Source organism: Branchiostoma belcheri, unplaced genomic scaffold (assembly GCF_001625305.1).
Source record: "Branchiostoma belcheri isolate BF01 breed outbred unplaced genomic scaffold, Haploidv18h27 scaffold9, whole genome shotgun sequence".
Taxonomy (NCBI): Eukaryota; Metazoa; Chordata; class Leptocardii; order Amphioxiformes; family Branchiostomatidae; genus Branchiostoma; species Branchiostoma belcheri.
In genome coordinates this window covers 2,138,510-2,158,274 of record NW_017804575.1, presented here as the reverse complement: position 1 = coordinate 2,158,274, position 19,765 = coordinate 2,138,510, and the positions used below count along the sequence as shown (strand labels likewise).

Sequence of the window (19,765 nt, the reverse complement as noted above, 5' to 3'; positions counted from 1 at the left end):
ACACACAAGGCTCAAAGGTCCACTTTTTGGTCCACTTTTTATCCACTTTTTACTTTAAAGGTCCAAGATTTTCTTTTAAAAATGGACTGATTCGTGTCACCAGCGAGGCTGGAATCGTAGGAAAACGGCTCACTTTGTCATTGAATTTTTTTCTTTCTTTGAAATCCTCTAAAAACGCAGGGCATGGCATTTCAGAAGGTTCATTTTTCAAAATTTCCAGGGGGGCCTATATTTTCTTAGGCGTCTGCAAGATGGAACAAGTGTTAGCCTTCAGGAAGTAACTATAGATATAGAGATTGCATCATCCGTATCATGTGTCGGCATGTGGAGTATGGGAACTAACCAGATGAGGAAAGCGCGGGGTGATTCATACCATAGAATTTCCTCGTTATGGCGTGTGAGGAAACATAATGTTTCTTCTTTTCCTCCTGCCATTTTTTCAAACGGATTCAACTCTGCCATTTTTCAGCCAAATGTCCTGAAATTTCACGGAGGTAGAGTGGGGAAATACCCCCAGGCGTTTTTTTTTATCATTTTAAAGGCTGTAAAAGTTGTTTTATTTGGGTTAAATTTTTTGACAAAATCTGAACATAATTGGGGTCCTAAAGACCTAGTATTTCACCCAAATTACCCATGACATTCATTATAATTTTTGGCATACTCTCCCTTAAACTTTTAATTTTGAATTTGGGACTTTTTGACTGTTTTCTGGTCTCAATTTGGTGGTATAGTTGGGGTCCTTATGAAAATAAGGACCTAATTTTCATAATCACTGCTAAAATCCTATAAATCTCTTTTGGTAAATTGATGGGGATATTATGTTTGTGACATGTGTAAGTTAGATAAAGGTTAACATCACTAGACCTGTTTTATGTTAGTTTGATATTATTTGTATAAATAATGATGTACACCCTGAATCTTGAATGGGGACATCAATGGGGACAACATGTGGTCATCTTTGCATTTATTCTTGCTTTTGGCCAAGAATACTCGTTGCCCGGCCAAGCACAGTTGGGGCATCATCACTAGAAAGCTTTAAACAACTCCTGCAATCAAATGTGAAAAGGTTGAGTCATTCGATGTGATATAGCTAGCTGCCGCCGCGCCGCGTGCCTGCGAAGCTGGTGTGTTACACCGAAGGGCGGTAATACCGGCTATACCGATACAGAATACGTAATGAACATGACCATTATCATTATCCTTATTACTACTGCTGGTATTATTCTTTAACGTAGAAGAAACGTTGCCTGCAGACTGCAGAGCAACATCCAGTTCGCCCAATTTTGTTACAAATCTAATATTATTGACTTCCCATATCCCACACAGCAGGATATCCAGCAGAGATGTGTCACCTGACAGTCTTCATAGCCACCTGCATGGCTCTGATGCACCTGGCAGCAGCTGTACCAGCCTGTAAGACACGGGGAGGGCCATGCATCTGCAGCAGTGCAAAGGTCAACTGCAACAGAATAAATTTGGCCACAGTTCCTGACGACATCCCAACATCCCCACCATATCTCACTCTCCAAAACAACAGGATCACCGACCTTCAACCTGGAAAGTTTCAGACACTAAAATCTCTAACAATTCTTCACCTCAACAACAACCAAATAACCATAATCAAATCCCGTACTTTTGTTGGTCTACAGATGCTACAAGAACTGCGTTTGAATTGGAACAACATAAGTGTAGTAGAGCCAGGAAGTTTCCAGCACTTAACGGAACTTGAGTTCCTCAATCTTGGACATAACAAACTCACAACATTACCCCGTAACACATTTGCAGCCTTAAGCAAACTGTCTAGACTCCTACTGCATAATAATCACATAACAACATTGCCGTATGACATATTTGAAGGGTTTAGTCAGAAAATTTTGACTGTGAATCCCAACCCGTGGTTCTGTGACTGTCATATGAAGGACGTCTGGAGATTCTCAGACTGGACCAACCGTGTCTTTTGCCAATCCCCACCAGCCTTGAAGGGCCAGCGCCTCAGATCTCTGAGCGCAAATGACTTGAGGTGTTCTTCTTCTTCTCCAGCTGTTACTAATAAGTCTCCAGCTGCTGCTACTTCTCCAGCTGCTGCTACTTCTCCAGCTGCTGCTACTTCTCCAGCTGTTACTAAGTCTCCAGCTGCTGCTACTTCTCCAGCTGTTACTAATTCTTCAGCTGCTGCTATTCCTCCAGCTGCTGCTACTTCTCCAGCTGCTACTATTCCTCCAGCTGCTGCTATTCCTCCAGCTGCTGCTACTTCTCCAGCTGTTACTAATTCTTCAGCTGCTGCTACTCCTCCAGCTACTGCTACTTCTCCAGCTGCTGCTACTCCTCCAGCTACTGCTACTTCTCCAGCCATTGCTGTTATTACATCATCTGTCCATACTCCCTCATTTGAAGTAGAAGATTCTGGAAACGGTGCAATAATATATATAGCAGTTGGTTCCTTCGTCTGTGGCTTTGTTCTGTGTATTGTAGCTAGTGTTGTCTACTGTATGCACAAAAGGAAACAAACACAGCAAGATGCAGAAGATCCTAGTCGGGACGTTGAACAGAATGAAGGTGAAAATGATGACGACTACGTTCCTGATAGCGAAACTGGGGAAGATTCGAGTCCCCAGTATCAGAACATTCTTCCTGAAGACGAACATGGATACCTCGTACCCGTAGATGAGATAGCCATGCCCGGGGTTCGCGATGGAAGCCGGTACGGTGGTAGTGGTGAGGAGAACCGTCCACAAGCAGAAGCTAGTTCCAACGCAGAACGCGGGGAAGAAAATACCCATGCGTATCAGGGTTTGCTTCTAGACAAACGGTATCATGTGTACACGTCACTGTATCATGACGATAAGAGTGATGATGAACAACATGACTACCTTTCACTGATATGATTAAGATAAGGAGATCTTGCTGCAATGAAGTGTATCTTAATTGTAACTAGAAAGGCCGACATTTGCTCAAGAGCAAATACAGCATATTTCACCCATTCTTCCTCCCCATTCCAAATTTCCCCTAGAAAGACCAACATTTGCTCAGGAGCAAATGCAGTAAGGCTTCACCACAGCCCCGTACCTATCCCCCTCCCACTCAAATGGATTGTTCCTAAATCACCCCTGTTCAAAATGTGAACTGTTCCAACACTCTATACCCCCATGCAGCAATGGAATCTTCCAACGCCTTCTGCTGTTGGAACATAAAGAACCTTGGTAGAACCCGGCCGAGTGTTCTATTTAGAAATGGCAGTTTACTATTTTAACTCGAAATAAGGTAGATTTAAGTATTTAAAGGGTCGAAACTGAAGTGAACACTATAGTCTAAGCATTTGGTGCCAAGCTACCTTTATGCTAAATTTCAGGTCATTTGGTTTTGTTATTAGTACATAGGAGCCAAAATGTACTTTTTGGTCAAAAATAGCAAAAAAAGGCCCACTTTTAATAATTTCAAAGTGACAAATGCCAAAAGTGTTAATAAAGTTCTGTGGAATTGTATCCAAGGATATCCTATACCAAATTTCAGGTCATTTGGTTTTAATGTTAGGGCACAGGAGCCAGAATTGTACGTAATTTTGGTTCGAAAATAACCAAAAAGCCCCATTTTACACAATTTTGAAGTAGTGAATGTCAAGAGTGTGAGTAATATTCTTTGGACATGTTTTCATATGGTATTACCATAAGTACAGCTCACAACAAAGGAATATCTTGTATACACATTTATGTAACTATACACACGATCAAGCTAGCTAGCAGTAGCACCATAGTCTATTTGTAAACTCGAATTCTCTTCGCTTCTGTATGATGTTGAAAAGATAAGAACAGACATGTTTTAGGATCAGAGATTTTCTAAGCTAACCAGCAATGCGAATTCGTCTGTTAGAATAGCAGTTACTAGTACCTTATTTCTCTTACCTGTTCATATATTGCATATCTACTGTTTATCCTGTACGTATACCAAAGTTATTAGGTTTAAGTAGAGATAGTAGGTTTGATAAGTATATCGTACACGTAGAACTTTATGTTAGCAAAAAGTCTTATATTACCACATTTTTCTTGTCAATGTCTGTATGCAATTAGCCATCGGGCATTAATTTGCAACAAACAACTCTCATTGTATTAGGTATTGTATACATTGATGTTAGCAGTGTATAAAGTTCAACTCTCTAATTGTAGTAGAGACTACATTCTGCTACAACATGTTGTGCATCTTCTATCTAAATTACAGTATCTACATTAGGACCTGTTTCAGGGCATACCACACAGTGACTATGTGTTGTTTTGACGTGTATAGTGGGTACCTTGTGGCTCTGTAGATTAGGCCAACACAGTATGATGTTATGTATTTTAATCCTTCTGTAGTAATTAACAATAACTATATCAAAAGTAGCATTAGCATTAATCATAATTATCATTTTTAATGTTTATCTTTTTATCATCTTCTTGCAATTAGCCCTTGGGCATGGATTTGCAATAAACTTTCATTAACTCTAGTAACTTTTACTAGTCTATGCCTATAATGTTTTTTATAATGATATTGTATTACTTTTACGTTAGAAATCCAACCATAGCTGTGGGTATATCATGTACTTACTTAAGTTAGTAGATGCCATACTTTGTACCCTGTACAACTGTTGCGCAATAAAGTTATCTTATATTGACCAGGCTAAAAGAAAAATTTTTATTCTGCTGCAAAGCCACACCCCACGCACGTTAAAGAACCCAACACACTTGTCGAAAAGAGTAGGGGATCTTCCCGGTGTGAGTGGTTCAAACCTTACAGTCCGGTCTTACGCAGCTGTACTTATTGTACAAAACTGGTGTGTTACGCCTATAAAGGCAGTTTACCAGTTAGGCCACACCATGTAAATTTTATGGATGACGTCCTTTGGAGACCCTAAATCTAATGCGAGAGGGCGAAAAAAAAACAAGAAGGGCCCTAAAAAACAAGATGCCTAGATTAGAAATATACCAAGAGACGACAAATGTTAGGACACAAATTGAATGAGGTGACACAGTGTAACAAGCAAGAAGTCTTTTATTCATCATCAAAACAGCAATAAATCAGGTGGAACAGTGGACAGTGAAAAATTTTCTGTTATTGACAGGATGGTCCTGTCAATAGTGCAAATTTTCTGTTATTGACAGGATGGTCCTGTCAATAGACACTTTCTTCGCGTTAACGTTACGGGTTTCACGTCAATCTGACGATTTGCGGCACTGCCGTGACTCTTTGGTCATAGTTACAGGAAGCGAAATTTATTGTGTTTTTTATAGGAACAGGCCAAAATCAATGCGCGCGCGGACGTCATCCATAAAATTTACTTGGTGTGGCCTTATGCGAAACAAACAAACAAACAAACAAAAAACGCCATGTTTACCTTGGGCACAAACAGCACACACAGGGCCAGGGTCGTGGACGACAGCACTGATGACGACATGATGACGTAAGCCATCGTCTGCCCCATGACGGCCAGGTTGCTAATGGCAACCAGGATGACGCTCATCACCACCACGTTGTAGATGTTGAGAACGATGTGGCGGGAGTCATTCATTACCATTATCCTCACCTGTATGTTGAGAACAACAGGATACATACGGCAATGTTGGCAATGTATGAGTATTTATGTGTATCCTACCTACACCCTTTATTAGTTATCGACGACGATGTTTTAGCTATTTAGAATACATCTTTAAATGATTGAATAGCCTTTATTTGGACTGGAATGCCCTGTCGGCCTTTATTTAGGTTTATTTTGTGAGCATGTATCTAGTCCAAGATACATGAAATCTTCAGAGAGGGCAATAGGCTACGAAGGGCTCAATAAGGCATGGCTTTCACATAACACCTATGACTTACAAGTATGCCAATGAAAACTAAACCATACAACAAACTTCCAGTATTCTCATAATAAAATACCCGAGCGCCTGCAAGGGGGTATTGATTACGAATTACGCAAAATTGTCACCACCGATTATGAAGTACGTTAGCTTCTCAGAGCTGATTACTGGCAGTTACGCGTTACAGCTAAGATACTGATTACGACATATAATGATTTTGGGTGGCTGCCTACGGATTATGGAGATCAAGGATTGAGGCGTTCAAGAATTCATTCTTTCCTAGCACTATCGCAGAGTGGAACTCACTGTCACCAAGTACAGTAGGGGTATTGTCATTAGATAGCTTTAAACAATGTTTAGATTTAGGGCTAGGTGTAACAAGTCGATCGGTGTAATGAAGCCAGCTGCCGCCGCGCCGCGTGCCTGCGAAGCTGGTGTGTTACGCCGAAAGGCGTTTTACCGGCTATACAGATACAGACTATAAAGGCCTGATTACGTCTTACGAAAAAGGGCATGCAGGCCGTCTTACCTTCCTGGTCTCCCACGCTAGGAAGGCCCCTATGGTGAGCAGTAGTCCCTTGTAAATGTAGATAGCAGCCAGCCACTTCTCCATGTGTGTGGAGGAACAGTGTTCCACCTTAGGTAGGACCAGCACGTTTTCACTGTAGCCAGAGACCTGCGTGCAAGAGACATTCGTATCATTCTTTGTTTCAGGTATCAAAGCTCTTCATGTGAACCTCTCTAATGATAAGACTAGGTAATTTAGCATGAAAGTTCATCTGTGTTGGTACAAGTCATTATGAAATAAAGACTAAGCTTTAATTCCAACACTCAGATTACAGAAATGGGACTTACCCCAAATTTTCGGTTGACTCCATGAACCTCCTTGTTCTGTAAACTCAGAGGTCTTACAACATATTCACATTGAATCTCCGGGACATTCAGTATCTCTGGAAGGGGTTAAAATCCTCGATTCTGAATCGGACTTCTTTGCAAGGGGAGTGAAGGAGGCGGTCTACATAAGAGCTCACAGACCTACCCTGAACAGAGACGGGGGGCGACACAAGTTATCTGGCACGTATGACCCGCTACTACGGTCACGTGTCTCTGACGTCACGTTCCAAGAGTAGACGGGTCCATTCCTTGAACAAACATTTGGGGTAAGTCCCATTTCTGTAATCTAAGTGTTGGAAGTTAAAGCTTAGTCTTTATTTCATGAGACTAAGTAACAATAAGCTTGATTTTTAAAATGCCTGGCAAGCATTTATTTAGCTCCCCTAGAAGAAGACATGCAAGACATGTTCTATTGGTGCGCCAGCCTTTTTCATTTTATGTCCACTATATACGTTTTGTGTCTGTTACCCTAACCTGTATTTATGTTTTCATGTTTCATGAGCAAAGGATCCTTATAACATAAAAAGAACATTGCGTGCTTTCTGTCCAATGCTCGCAAATCTATGTGGATACTAGAAAGGTAACATTTGCAAAGCAAAGGCATAATGCTTATCTTGGCATATGGCCTGCTATGTTATTCTAACTCCAACATATATACATAATTATGTGGTGACAGGAGTATAAATCCCCCTGCTATAAAATTGCAACATTATGTAACCCAACACCAGTTACCATGGTGACAGACTGTCTGGTTCAGGTCATTGACCAGGTCAGTGTTTGGAATTCGGAACGGAAGAAGAAAGAGAGCAAAAACAAAACGTTTTACTTCGGTAAACATAGAAATAAAAAAAATAAACAAACAAGACATGCAGTACGGTTTTTGTGAATCTGATCGATTGAACTCTTCCAAGCGTCCGGAGCGCACTGCACTTACCTCAAGTGGGAGCAGCTCCACCTGGCGGTGCATGGGGTCCAGCAGCAGCCAGGCCAGGATGACTACACCGTCCAGCAAGAACAGCGCCCCCACAAACAGAAGTAGTCTCCCATCGCGTAACATCTAAACATAGTAATAAATAACCATAAAGAAATTGGACTCATCCAAACTTTCGACTGTACAACTCCAGTCTTTGTCAATCCACCGCTTCCGTGACGTCACGCAGATAACACAAGTGACTCCGTGAGTAGTAAATCATAGGTTGCAGAAAGTCTGTGGCGCCCTCGTCTTTGTTGAGGGGAAGCGGTGGATTGCTCATTCCTTGACAAAGACTGGAGTTGTACAGTTGAAAATTTGGTTATCGTTTCTTGACCGGACCCAACTCAGGATGGTCGTGGTCGGATTGGCCAGGTGGTCACCTTGGAGAGCTTGCTTAATGCTTGAAAAAACGGTCACCATGGCCAGGTGGCCAGTTTAAAGAAGTGGTTAACTTGGTATGTTTGGGTGTAGTAAAAAAACTAAAGTAGCTTAATGTAAACTAACAAACGATGATAGGTTTTCCTTCGAATTTAACGGTGATGCCTTACCTTGTTCCCGATGACAAATGTGAGCTTGATGGCCACCTTGTGAACACGGTAAGTCTTCGCAAACATGGCGCCGAAGGCCAGAGAGAACCCGGAAGAGAACAGGAAGGCACGTGCCTGAAAAGAGAACCTCATCTCATGAACTCATGTCAACCAAATTGCATATAAAATTAGAAAACACAGAAACAAAAAACAAAACCATTTAACACACAAAAAACACAAGTGCTTGTAGACACATTGTGGGTAAAACAATGACCCCCCGACCCCTGAGCGTTACGTACCGTACAGAGTACCGGGAAGGCGTCGGCGGGAACATGGTTGCCGTCCGCTCCCCACAGGATAACACCACAGTATACCAGCACACAGCCGATCACGATCACGTTATTCAGCTTAGGACTGGACAACTTGATATATCTGTGAAGAAAAGCATTTACTTGTATCTGTGAAGAAAATAATTTACTTATATCTGTGAAGAAAATCTTTTACTTATATCTGTGAAGAAAATCTTTTACTTCTATCTTTGAAGAAAATCATTTACTTATACCTGTGAAGAAAATCATTTACTTATATCTGTGAAGAAAAGCATTTACTTATGTCTGTGAAGAAAATCTTTTACTTGTATCCTTGTAGAAAATGATTTACTTATATCTGTGAAGAAAATCTTTTACTTGTATCTGTGAAGAAAATCATTTACTTGTATCTGGGAAGAAAATCGTTTACTTGTATCTTTCAAGAAAATCATTTACCTGTATCTGGAAAAAAAATTATTTACTTTGCATTGTTTATTCACCTATGTATGAAAAATAGTAAGTAAGCTCATTTCCACAACAAAATATTACAAACTTAAAGAACGAAGGAAATGTGGTAATTCAGGTTAATAGGTGAGTAGGTGGTCTGTATACTATAAGGGACTAGGATGATTGATGAGATATTTGTTAGTGTTAATGTTACCGTTAGAGAGAGCAAAATTTACATACATCAACCCATACTCACTTCATATTTCGATGTCTGATGTTGAAGATCAGAAAGTGCAGCGCCATGACGACTGCAGTAATGCTGATGGTTCCCACAATGTAGAGGGCGCTGTTATCAATGTAGACAAACTTCGCCACAATGGTTACTTTATCCACTGGTATAGAGTTGCCTAGAGAAAAAGAGGAGTATGTTCCATTGTTACGTCAGTGATGGTTAGACATCCAGATGATAAGGTACGCCAAAGAAGACAATTTTTTTTTTCAAAAGGGAAAAAAAAGTCAAGTCAAGACAAGGATGATGCAAATTAGTCAAGTAACTTCTAGATGTATTTTTTTCAGAACATCAGTGTTTAACTTTTGTTTGTTTACTTTAGGACTTTGGAAAAATAAGCTTAACTTTTGCTTCCTTTTGGACTTAAAGAATTGTTTTCACGTATTTGAATATCAATTGATAGTTCGTACTTATAAACCTGCTTTTCTGACAACTCTCCAGTGTCACTGACGAAAGGTAGTGGATGCTACCTGAAACGTCTGACCGTTATGTCCAGTTGCTTGAGTAACAGTTTTTTGGCGTAAGGCCATGTTGATTTGATTATATGGATGACATCCTCTGTGAACCCCAAAACTGATGCAAGCGTGCCAATGAAAAAAGTTTTTCATTATGAAATCTACGTGGTCAAGAAGGTGGAACAAATGACACAGAGTATGGTATGGCGAATAGTATACTATTCAAATTCATTTTTTTTACATTTTCGTTTGATTTTGGGATTCTACGCCATTTGTATAGTTTTCCAAGATTTTTTTTTGCAACTTACGATATGTATTTGCTCATTTTGTAACTGTTTTGTACGATTTACAGTATGGTTTAACCTTCTTTTTTGTGTGTTAACGGCCGAAAATTTATGCGCGCGAGGATGTCATCCATATAATCAAATCAACATGACCTTAGTTTCATAGTTATTGAATCCTTTGGCATCTACATATGAGGGCTAACCTTGAAGCACAACCTGCACTACGTTCCAAAAATGTGAATAAATCATGATCTCGAATTGGAGCCACCCACACACACAGCCTCACTAGACTGCTAATGACGGGAATCATACCATCTCATAAGCAGTGAGAAGTACCGTACTTGGCTGCCATCACAAGGGAGGGGGTGTACACAATAGAACACTTGGAACAGCACACGGAACTGACATAGTTTAAGTACCAGACACAGCGTATGCTAAATAGTACACTACCTTACTGTGTCCGCCTGCTGCTGAATGACAGTTGTTAATGTTACTAGTAGTTAATGTTATAACAGAATTTTACGTTGTGATAGTAGTGCTTTCTAGGATTTGTGACTTGTTTTAAGTCATATTGAAGTCTTACAAAAGTCGCAAAACACGTAAAAAGAATTTTAAAAGAGTTCATTCATTCATTCATAAGAACGTCAATGAACGAGCCCCAACTCTGTAGATATGCAGACCTGTCTGAACTACTTTACCTAGATTAATCAGTGCCAGTTCTCAGGGGAGTTTCTAATATCCCTTGCCCGACCCAGTGCCATAGTCAAGGACGTAACCTTCATGTCCTCCGGAGAATAGATCTAACAGTCACGAATGCATGTTTGCTGATTAGTGCACACCAGAGATCGTCATCTTGTGGCAGTGTAATATTGATCCAATCACATATATATGTCACCACATATGCCGCATACAAGCTCCCAGAAAAGATTGGAGCTGAGATATATTTGGCAACACTATTTGTGAAATCTTTGGAAAAGTATAATTGCTAGCCTCTTTCACCAGAGTCATATCTTGTATCTGTATCAGTTTAACCGCCCTTCGGCGTAACACACCAGTATAGAAATGCTCTATGACATATTTGTTGAGCTGATATCATTTGGCAACACTATTTATGTAATCTTTGGAGAACTACATTTGCCAGCCTCTTTCACGGGAGTCATAGAAATGCTCTATGACATACTTTTTGAGCTGATATATTTGGCAACACTATTTGTGTAATCTTAACAGAACTACCGTTGCCACCCTCTTTCAAGAGAGTCATAGAAATGCTCTATGACATATTTTTTTAAACTGATATATTTGGCAACACCATTTGTGTAATCTTTGGAGAACTACAGTTGCTAGCCTCTTTCACAAAAGTCATGGAAATGCTTTATGGCATATTTTTTGAGCTGATATATTTGGCAACGCTATTTGTGTAATCTGTGGAGAACTACAGTTGCTAGCCTCTTTCACGAGAGTCATAGAAATGCTCTTTGGCATTTTTTTGAGCTGATATCTTTGGAAATGCTATTTGTGTAATATTTGGAGAACTACAGTTGCTAGTCTCTTTCACGAGGGTCATAGAAATGCTCTATGACATATTTTATTTAGCTGATATATTTGGAAACACCATTTGTGTAATCTTTGGAGAACTACAATTGCCAGCCTCTTTCACGAGAGTCATAGAAATGCTTTATGGCATATTATTTGAGTAGATATATTGCAATACTATTTGTGTAATCTTAACAGAACTACAGTTGCCAACCTCTTTCACGAGAGCCAGAGAAATGCCCTATGACATATTTTTGAGCTGATATATTTGGCAACACTATTTGTGTCATCTTTGGGGAACTACAGTTGCCAGCCTCTTTCACGAGAGTCATAGAAATGCTCTATGACATATTTTGTGAGCTGATATATTTGGCAACACAATTTGTGTAATCTTTGGAGAACTACAGTTGCCAGCCTCTTTCACGAGAGTCATAGAAATGCTCTATGGCATATTTTGTGAGCTGATATATTTGGCAATACTATTTGTGTAATCTTAACAGAACTACAGTTGCCAGCCTCTTTTACGAGAGTCATAGAAATGCTCTATGACATATTTTTGGAGCTGATATATTTGGCAACACTATTTGTGTAATCTTTGGTGAACTACTATTGCTAGCCTCTTACAAGAGAGTCATAGAAATGCTCTATGACATATTTTTTTAGCTGATATATTTGGCAACACTATTTGTGTAATCTTTGGAGAATTACAATTGCCAGCCTCTTTTACCAGAATCATAAAAATGCTCTATGACATATTTTTGAGATTATATAAATGGCAATACTATTTGTGTAATCTTTGGATAACTACATTTGCCAGCCTCTTTCACGGGAGTCATAGAAATGCTCTATGACATACTTTTTGAGCTGATATATATTTGGCAACACTATTTGTGTAATCTTAACAGAACTACAGTTGCCAGCCTCTTTCACGAGAGTCATAGAAATGCTCTATGACATATTTTTGGAGCTGATATATTTGGCAACACTATTTGTGTAATCTTTGGAGAACTACAGTTGCCAGCCTCTTTCACGAGAGTCATAGAAATGCTCTATGACATTTTTTGAGCTGATATATTTTGCAACACTATTTGTGTAATCTTTGGAGAACTACAGTTGCCAGCCTCTTTCACGAGAGTCATAGAAATGCTCTATGACATTTTTTGAGCTGATATATTTTGCAACACTATTTGTGTAATCTTTGGAGAACTACAGTTGCCAGCCTCTTTCACGAGAGTCATAGAAATGCTCTATGACATTTTTTGAGCTGATATATTTTGCAACACTATTTGTGTAATCTTTGGAGAACTACAGTTGCCAACCTCTTTCACGAGAGTCAGAGAAATGCTCTATGACATATTTTTTGAGCTGATATATTTGGCAATACTATTTGTGTAATCTTTGGAGAACTACATATACGTACAGTTGCCAGTCTTTTTCACGAGAGTCATAGAAATGCTCTATGACATATTTTTTGAGCTGATATGTTTGGCAACACTATTTGTGTAATCTTTGCAGAACTACAGTTGCCAACCTCTTTCACGAGAGCCAGAGCTCTATGGCATATTTTTTTAGTTGATATATTTGGCTACACTATTTGTGTAATCTTTGGAGAACTACAGTTGTCAGCCTCTTTTACGAGAGTCATAGAATGCTCTATAACATATTTTTTAGCTGATATATTTAGCAACACTATTTGTGTAATCTTACCAGAACTACAGTTGCTAGCCTCTTTCACGAGAGTCATAGAAATGCTTTATGGCATATTTTTGGAGCTGATATATTTGTCAATACTATTTGTGTAATCTTTGGAGAACTACAGTTGCCAAGCTCTTTCACGAGAGTCATAAAAATGCTCTACGACATCTTCTGATGTTTTATTAAAAGCTCTATTTTGACCTTAAAAGCAGATGTTTTACGACTCACTGATGCGATGACTGCGATTTCAAAACGGAGATAGCAAAGGTCAGGTTATGGCAAATTCTGGCCGTGCTTTTTATACGACTGATAGACTTTAGTCCATACCTTGATGCGATCATGATGCACTCGGCCTTAGCATTCACATCACATGAGCACTCATTGCTGAATAGAACGTTCCTTTTTACGATGATATGAGATAGCTGCACTTCAAAGCAGGCAATAGCGCTTTCAAAGGACAAGAAGTAAGCATCTGTGGTGCGACTAACGCGTCTTTGATTTCTTATCCGGGGGTCTCAATTCTGTGGTAAAAGCTATAGCTCTTTTAGTAGTACCCCAGGAAATTCGTCCTTTGGCATGGATTGTGTTCTGAATGGATTGTACCATAGTTAGGATGAGATGCAGTCCTGGCATACTCCGACGATATCCTCATTTCTGACTGTGACCACTGTAGAAGTAACTTCTTGATCGAAGCTAGTATCCACCCTTGTTCAGCTACATGTACACATACAGTGTTCGGATGTATTTTATCCTGTGGTGTTTTATAAGGATAATGCTTTAGTGCAGGTTACGGTGACTCTATGTAGTTGACTTTCATCAGGTATTGCGTACATACAAAACAACGGGTGCAACGTTCGAACCCTGCCATGCCATCCTGTGTCTTGGAAAGGCACTTTACACAACTTTCCTCACTTCGCTCAAGTGGAAATGAGTACTGCATCGTCCGCTTTGTTTGTGGTGGTACAAAAATAAGTTTAAAAAACTTGAGTGTGCCGTCAACACGTCTTGTGAAGAGAGAAAGAGAGAAGAAATCCTTAAGGCTTAGTTTAGTTTATTCTCTGACTAGTAGTTGTTAAGACGTTACGTCATTCTGTTATTCTGTTATTCTTGTATCTTATGTATCATGTTACTCAGATTGATGTACATGTAACATCACTTTCTGATGTATGCATTTAGCCCCATGGGCATGAACATGCAAATAAATAAATAAATAAATATTAAATGTTTGGAATAAAAAAGCAACAACGACAGAGGTCGTAATGTTCACCTGCCTTGCCATACGACAGGGAAGCAGCCTTCGGCGTGAAGATCCAGGTTATCCTCTTCATTGTAGTATAGCGCAACCTTTCTCATGACTCCCTCTGTTGTTAAGATAGATAGTACAAAATCAAATCAACGTTATTGCTCAACAACTGTGACTGGTACAATGTATGGCAAAGAAGAAACAACAAGGGTATATATACATTAGCTATACTGAAATACGATTCTAACAGAGGAAATTCATAATAAAGCTAATCTACTGAATGTTTTCTTGGGGAGATTATTACATTCTATAGTTCAGGAGATAGGTCAATTATTTACAATATGGTGTCGCTTTTGTAGTGTTTCAGATATGAATTTTCCAATGTACACTGATATCTGAGTAGGACATGAAAGGATCGAGCATAATGAAGATATCTGGTTTTGAATGGAGCAATGTAATATTAGTTTTGGATGCAACTTGCATCAACTTTTGTCTGTTTTCTTCATATGTTGGACATGATGATGTATGACACAATGCAACTTCAATCTATTTGTTTATAAATTATGTTTATTAGAATTCACCACAAGTACAAACATACAAGTGGGAGGGAGGACAAAACAGGTGTATTGACACCTATACGAGTTGTCCTCCCAAACACAACAATATAAATACAGTGCAATACAAATGACAAAGTCGAACAATTGTTGACATGAAATACAAATTCCTACAATAACATACAATAGTCATAAAAAATGCAATACAATGCACTGCCATAAAATATCATTCATTATATACAATTGCAATAATATAGTAGTAAGAATACTAATGAGGCCTTAAAGCTGTACAGGAGGCACACCCACAAGACGTGGTCCAAGAGCAAGGGAAGTCAGTACTGTAGTGAGCATTTAATCTAGTGAATGTAGCTCTTACAAGAGATCGCTTGAATGCTGGGCAATTGAGTGGCTAATGCACCAGTATTGCGGAGATCAGGACTCAGCTTGTTCCAGACAGATTCTACACTTGATTTTGACTAGTAATTTGTGTAGAATATTGGAATCATGAAGTACCTTGATTTTGGTAGAAGACTGATGGTCCCACCCTGTCTCCATCAAGAAACGACACCGGACCCTTAGAACATACATGAAAATAACAGATGTCATAAACAAAGAATGGCTTACTTCTCAATCTACAGCTGTGAGTGTATATCTAACTTCAATATCAAAAAAGATAGTAGAAGGCAGCCCGTGAATAGTTTCATCAGGTTGGTAAGTCATTGAGTAAAGAGACTCTTTTTACACAACCAAGTCTTTTATTCAGCTGACGTGTTGGTGACCGCCTGTCACCTTCCTCAGGGCAATTCTGGCTGGTTCTGTAACTGCTTTTGTTTAATAACTGACCAAAATTATGTATACATGTATATCCAACTCCTGTACGTTTGGAACCGCATTGTAGATACAGTTCCCTGTAACCACGCATATTTGTAGATTTGTAAATATTGTACATTTGGGAAAGCATCTGTAGCAGCGACACCTGTGCTGCAGTGTAATGTGAACCAGTCAGAATTGCCCTGAGGAAGGTGACAGACGGTCACCGGAACGTCGGCTAAATAAAAGACTTGGTTATGTAAAAAGAGTCTCTTTACTCAGTAGAAGGTTGTGTTTATGCCAACTGCTTCTGTTCTTACTAGGAAGGCAGTTACATCTTAACAAAACAAAGTTATCATCCATTCCTGTAGAATATTCGTTGGTCTTAGCAATCTTGATTTTGCATTTGTATAGATGAAACAAAACGTGAAACAAAAGAGAGGACAGGTATGTTGGTGCTGCTTACCGAAAGCCCGGTAAATTTCAGTGACAACATGATGTGTTGGAACATCTGACTCATGTCACTGTTTTGGTAGTCGAAGTCAGCCACTCCCACCGTCCTGTTCCCAGCAGGCATTTCGTCTCCCATGGTGCTGTTCGGCAGGCCATTTCCGGTTCCGTTTTGCCCCCCAAATCCCTGTCCTACACCGCTGCTGACTACATGGTCCGTTAGCTGTTTCTGTGCCTCGGCTAAAGTTATTGCTATTGCCAGGACTCCGTCATATGCGTTTTCAACGTGGCCGCCACCCTTGGATATATCTAGCCTGCTTAGTTCCTCATGGACTTCCTTCACGGTCTATAAAGACAAAAAAATTGAAATATGTATGATATATGCATCATAGACGTGGTACAGATAGAAAAAGATCAGAACTTTATCGGTTAGACTTTAATTTTACTTAAACTAATATTCATTTTAGACAAATTATTATAAATGCCCTGTGCCTCACAAGTTCCCACAGTGCCAGTATAATGAGAACTTTATTTACAGGACAAAAGTACAGCGACTTTCGTAAGGTCTTTAACTACATGTACACATACTGGTAGACGTGGGTACAAGGAAATTAACCTACGTACAAGACAATTAACTTGTTTAAGGTCTAAACATTCTTTGATATATTTACCAAGTTGTACACAGTAAGAGTTATTACCTTCTAAAATGAAATTGAATCTATCTATATATCATGAAATGTAACAAATTCCGTTGAGCAAGTAGAGAGAAGGTTGAACAGCTTGGTGCGTTTATCATTATATAGTTGACAATCAGAAATGAAATGTTGTTCGTCTTCAGTCTCATAAATTAATGCAATAGTCACGCACGACTTTGCTCGGTAGGGTTCGATTCTTGTCCACGGTGTCCAGCGTGTCGACGGAGAAGTACCCTTCGGTGGCCACAGACAGTTGCTCCGCCGAGCACCCCGTGCCTCTTTCCGATAACCACCATCCGGCCCGGTACCATCCCAGCAGGATCCACACGTACTTACGACCGTACATACCGAGCTGAAAGGCCTGGGAGTAGGCACAAAACCCATCAACACACGACAAACAAAGAGCAACAACATGCTTTTTTTTTAAATCAGGTGAAAATTAATGCGCGAGCTGATGTCATCCATAAAAATTACTTGCTGTGGACTTATAGCGGTTAACAAAGATCTTATTATTCTTACCGCATTGGGAGATCACAGTAACATTCAGGCACATAACATGTACGTACATCAAAACGTCATTGCACCCCAGTATGTTTTAACCACCTGGCCTTGTAAAAAAAATGAATGACTTTTCAATCGCTTTTTTCATGATCAACCAACGATATGAGTTCAATTCCGTTCATTCCGTATATTAACCATTCTTGTATTGAAGATGAATGGCATTTTATGCTTGACTGTATAGTATATGATACCGAACGTAAAACTGTTCAGTTCAATTAAGCTCGACGAAAAATGTAAAACATTATCAAAGGAAGACACTTTTAAATATATCATATCATGTACAAATATAGATGCATGAATGACGTATGCAAGTATATTTCAAAATGTTTCAAAAAGAGAGAAGAAGACATTAGAACTTAGATCCATACCACTTTATATAAATATATATTTTAGCATTTTATACCTTAGACCTGATGTTAGCCTTTCTTTATTATTGTTGTAAATCCTTTCTAGTACATTGTACTTTGTACATCCATGCATTTATCCCCCCGGGAATGAACATGCAATAAAGTTTCAATCATTAAAAGACGCAACGTAGCTTTAACGGTTTCTTCTTTTACATTCAATTAACGATTCAACTGAATTGTTATCATTTTCTGTCAGTCATTTTGCCGTAAATAGCCACACGAGCCAGCATACAGCTAACAAATATGTCAGTGACCTCTTTCTAATAAAAGGATAATAAATTGGTCTTTTCAAAGAGGTCTCCCGTAGCTGCACCTGGTCTCTTATCTCCTTATCCAGCACTTATCTTGGCTTAATCAAACAGCAATCTCCCCCATCTGCTGGGAACAGTTGTTTTCATTATCGTGGCGCCACAAGGTTAAATGTTACATGTAAGTAAAATTGGCTGTGCACTGCTGGGCCAGACTAATCTTGTGTGGTCGTGTTTGAAAGATATTCTATACCATAACGTTTGTAACATGTAAAGAGGCATCCAGTGCAGTTTGTACCTCCATGAAAAAATGGAGGTATTGTTTTTGGCGCGTATGTGTGTGTGTGTGTGTGTGTGTGTTTCCGCACATTTGTAGTCAGCATAACTTCAGAACGCCTTTATAGATTGTGATGATATTTGGTATGCTGGTAGGTCTTAGGAAGCCAAAGGTCAAAGTCAAATATGGGCCTCCTGGTCGTTGACCTTGGTACTGCAGCAGAACTTTTGTATTTTGAGGGAAAACAGATGTTACTTCTCTAGTCTTATAATTAGATTTTGTTATTGTCGACTTCATTTGTGAGATGTCTACAACGATTAGACAACTGTTAATCATTACTAGTACATGTACAGTTACATTTCCTACCTTACAGAATACTGTTCTGGCCATGGCTTCTCCAAAACTGCCTATGATTATACGAGCGTCTCTTTCCTGAAAAAAAAAACACACATGGACAATGAATCCAAGTCATCTGATACCATCGGTAACAAATGTAAAATGGTTCAACAATTTGATATGTTGGGTATTGAATTGTGAGGACGTCATACAAAATCATTTGCAACAGACACATAAATTTAAACTTGAGTTCATATCTATGCTGACTGGTCTGCAAACTTGAATCAGCCATGTCGATAAATGTCAGACATTGAGGTAGAAGACTACGAAGTATAAAGAAATCAACCAACTGGATATTATTATTAAATTTTCTGAGTCATGAGGAGTCAGATGTTTCAGCTTAGATTCGGCTCGGAACCAAGAGGTCCCGAGATCGAAATCTGCCATGCCACCAATCTTGTGCCCTTGGGAAAGGCACTTAACACGAATTCCCTCTCTTAACTCAGGTGAAAATGAGATGTCTGTTGCCTGTGCGTTTGTCTGCGTTGGTGGCCGCATAAAGATAAGTTGAAAAAAAAACTCGAGTGTGTCATCACCATGTCTTGTGATAAATTTTGGAATAGAAAAAGATTGTTACAGATAGGATCCACTATTAGCCTGTGTTCCATCCTGGTTAGTTTACGTCCGCTCCCACAGTCGCTGGTTGGTGGTAGCAGTTTTATTTTGCATTACAGACATAATAGACGACAGAACTGTACCTTCAAGTTGTTTATCTGCTCAGTTGGGTCATCAGAAAAGCTGGCTGTAGAGATCAACGTGATGTTGGCATCTTCGAAGTCTTGGACCATGGCATCGACAGACTGATAAAAGACATGGCTGATAAATATTTTGCTGTCACGGTCATGTTTTCATGCTTCTTTTTCAAAAACAAAATTATATAGCAAGCGACACGGA

General features: G+C 39.4%; 1 protein-coding gene across 1 annotated transcript in view; it reads right to left on the bottom strand.

Moving 5' to 3' along the window:
- LOC109487807 (gamma-aminobutyric acid type B receptor subunit 2-like) overlaps positions 1 to 19,659 on the bottom strand; it is a 25,713-nt gene extending 6,054 nt beyond the window's left edge. The window contains exons 1-11 of the mRNA XM_019791882.1: positions 19,570 to 19,659; positions 18,842 to 18,907; positions 17,155 to 17,343; positions 16,304 to 16,633; positions 15,541 to 15,601; positions 9,231 to 9,381; positions 8,519 to 8,651; positions 8,241 to 8,354; positions 7,654 to 7,776; positions 6,355 to 6,501; positions 5,366 to 5,554 (exon numbers count right to left, since the gene is read on the bottom strand). Coding sequence (XP_019647441.1) covers positions 5,366 to 5,554; positions 6,355 to 6,501; positions 7,654 to 7,776; positions 8,241 to 8,354; positions 8,519 to 8,651; positions 9,231 to 9,381; positions 15,541 to 15,601; positions 16,304 to 16,633; positions 17,155 to 17,343; positions 18,842 to 18,907; positions 19,570 to 19,659 — 1,593 coding nt within the window. The remainder of the gene's footprint in view (positions 1 to 5,365; positions 5,555 to 6,354; positions 6,502 to 7,653; positions 7,777 to 8,240; positions 8,355 to 8,518; positions 8,652 to 9,230; positions 9,382 to 15,540; positions 15,602 to 16,303; positions 16,634 to 17,154; positions 17,344 to 18,841; positions 18,908 to 19,569) is intronic.
- Between the last annotated feature and the right edge of the window lie 106 nt (positions 19,660 to 19,765).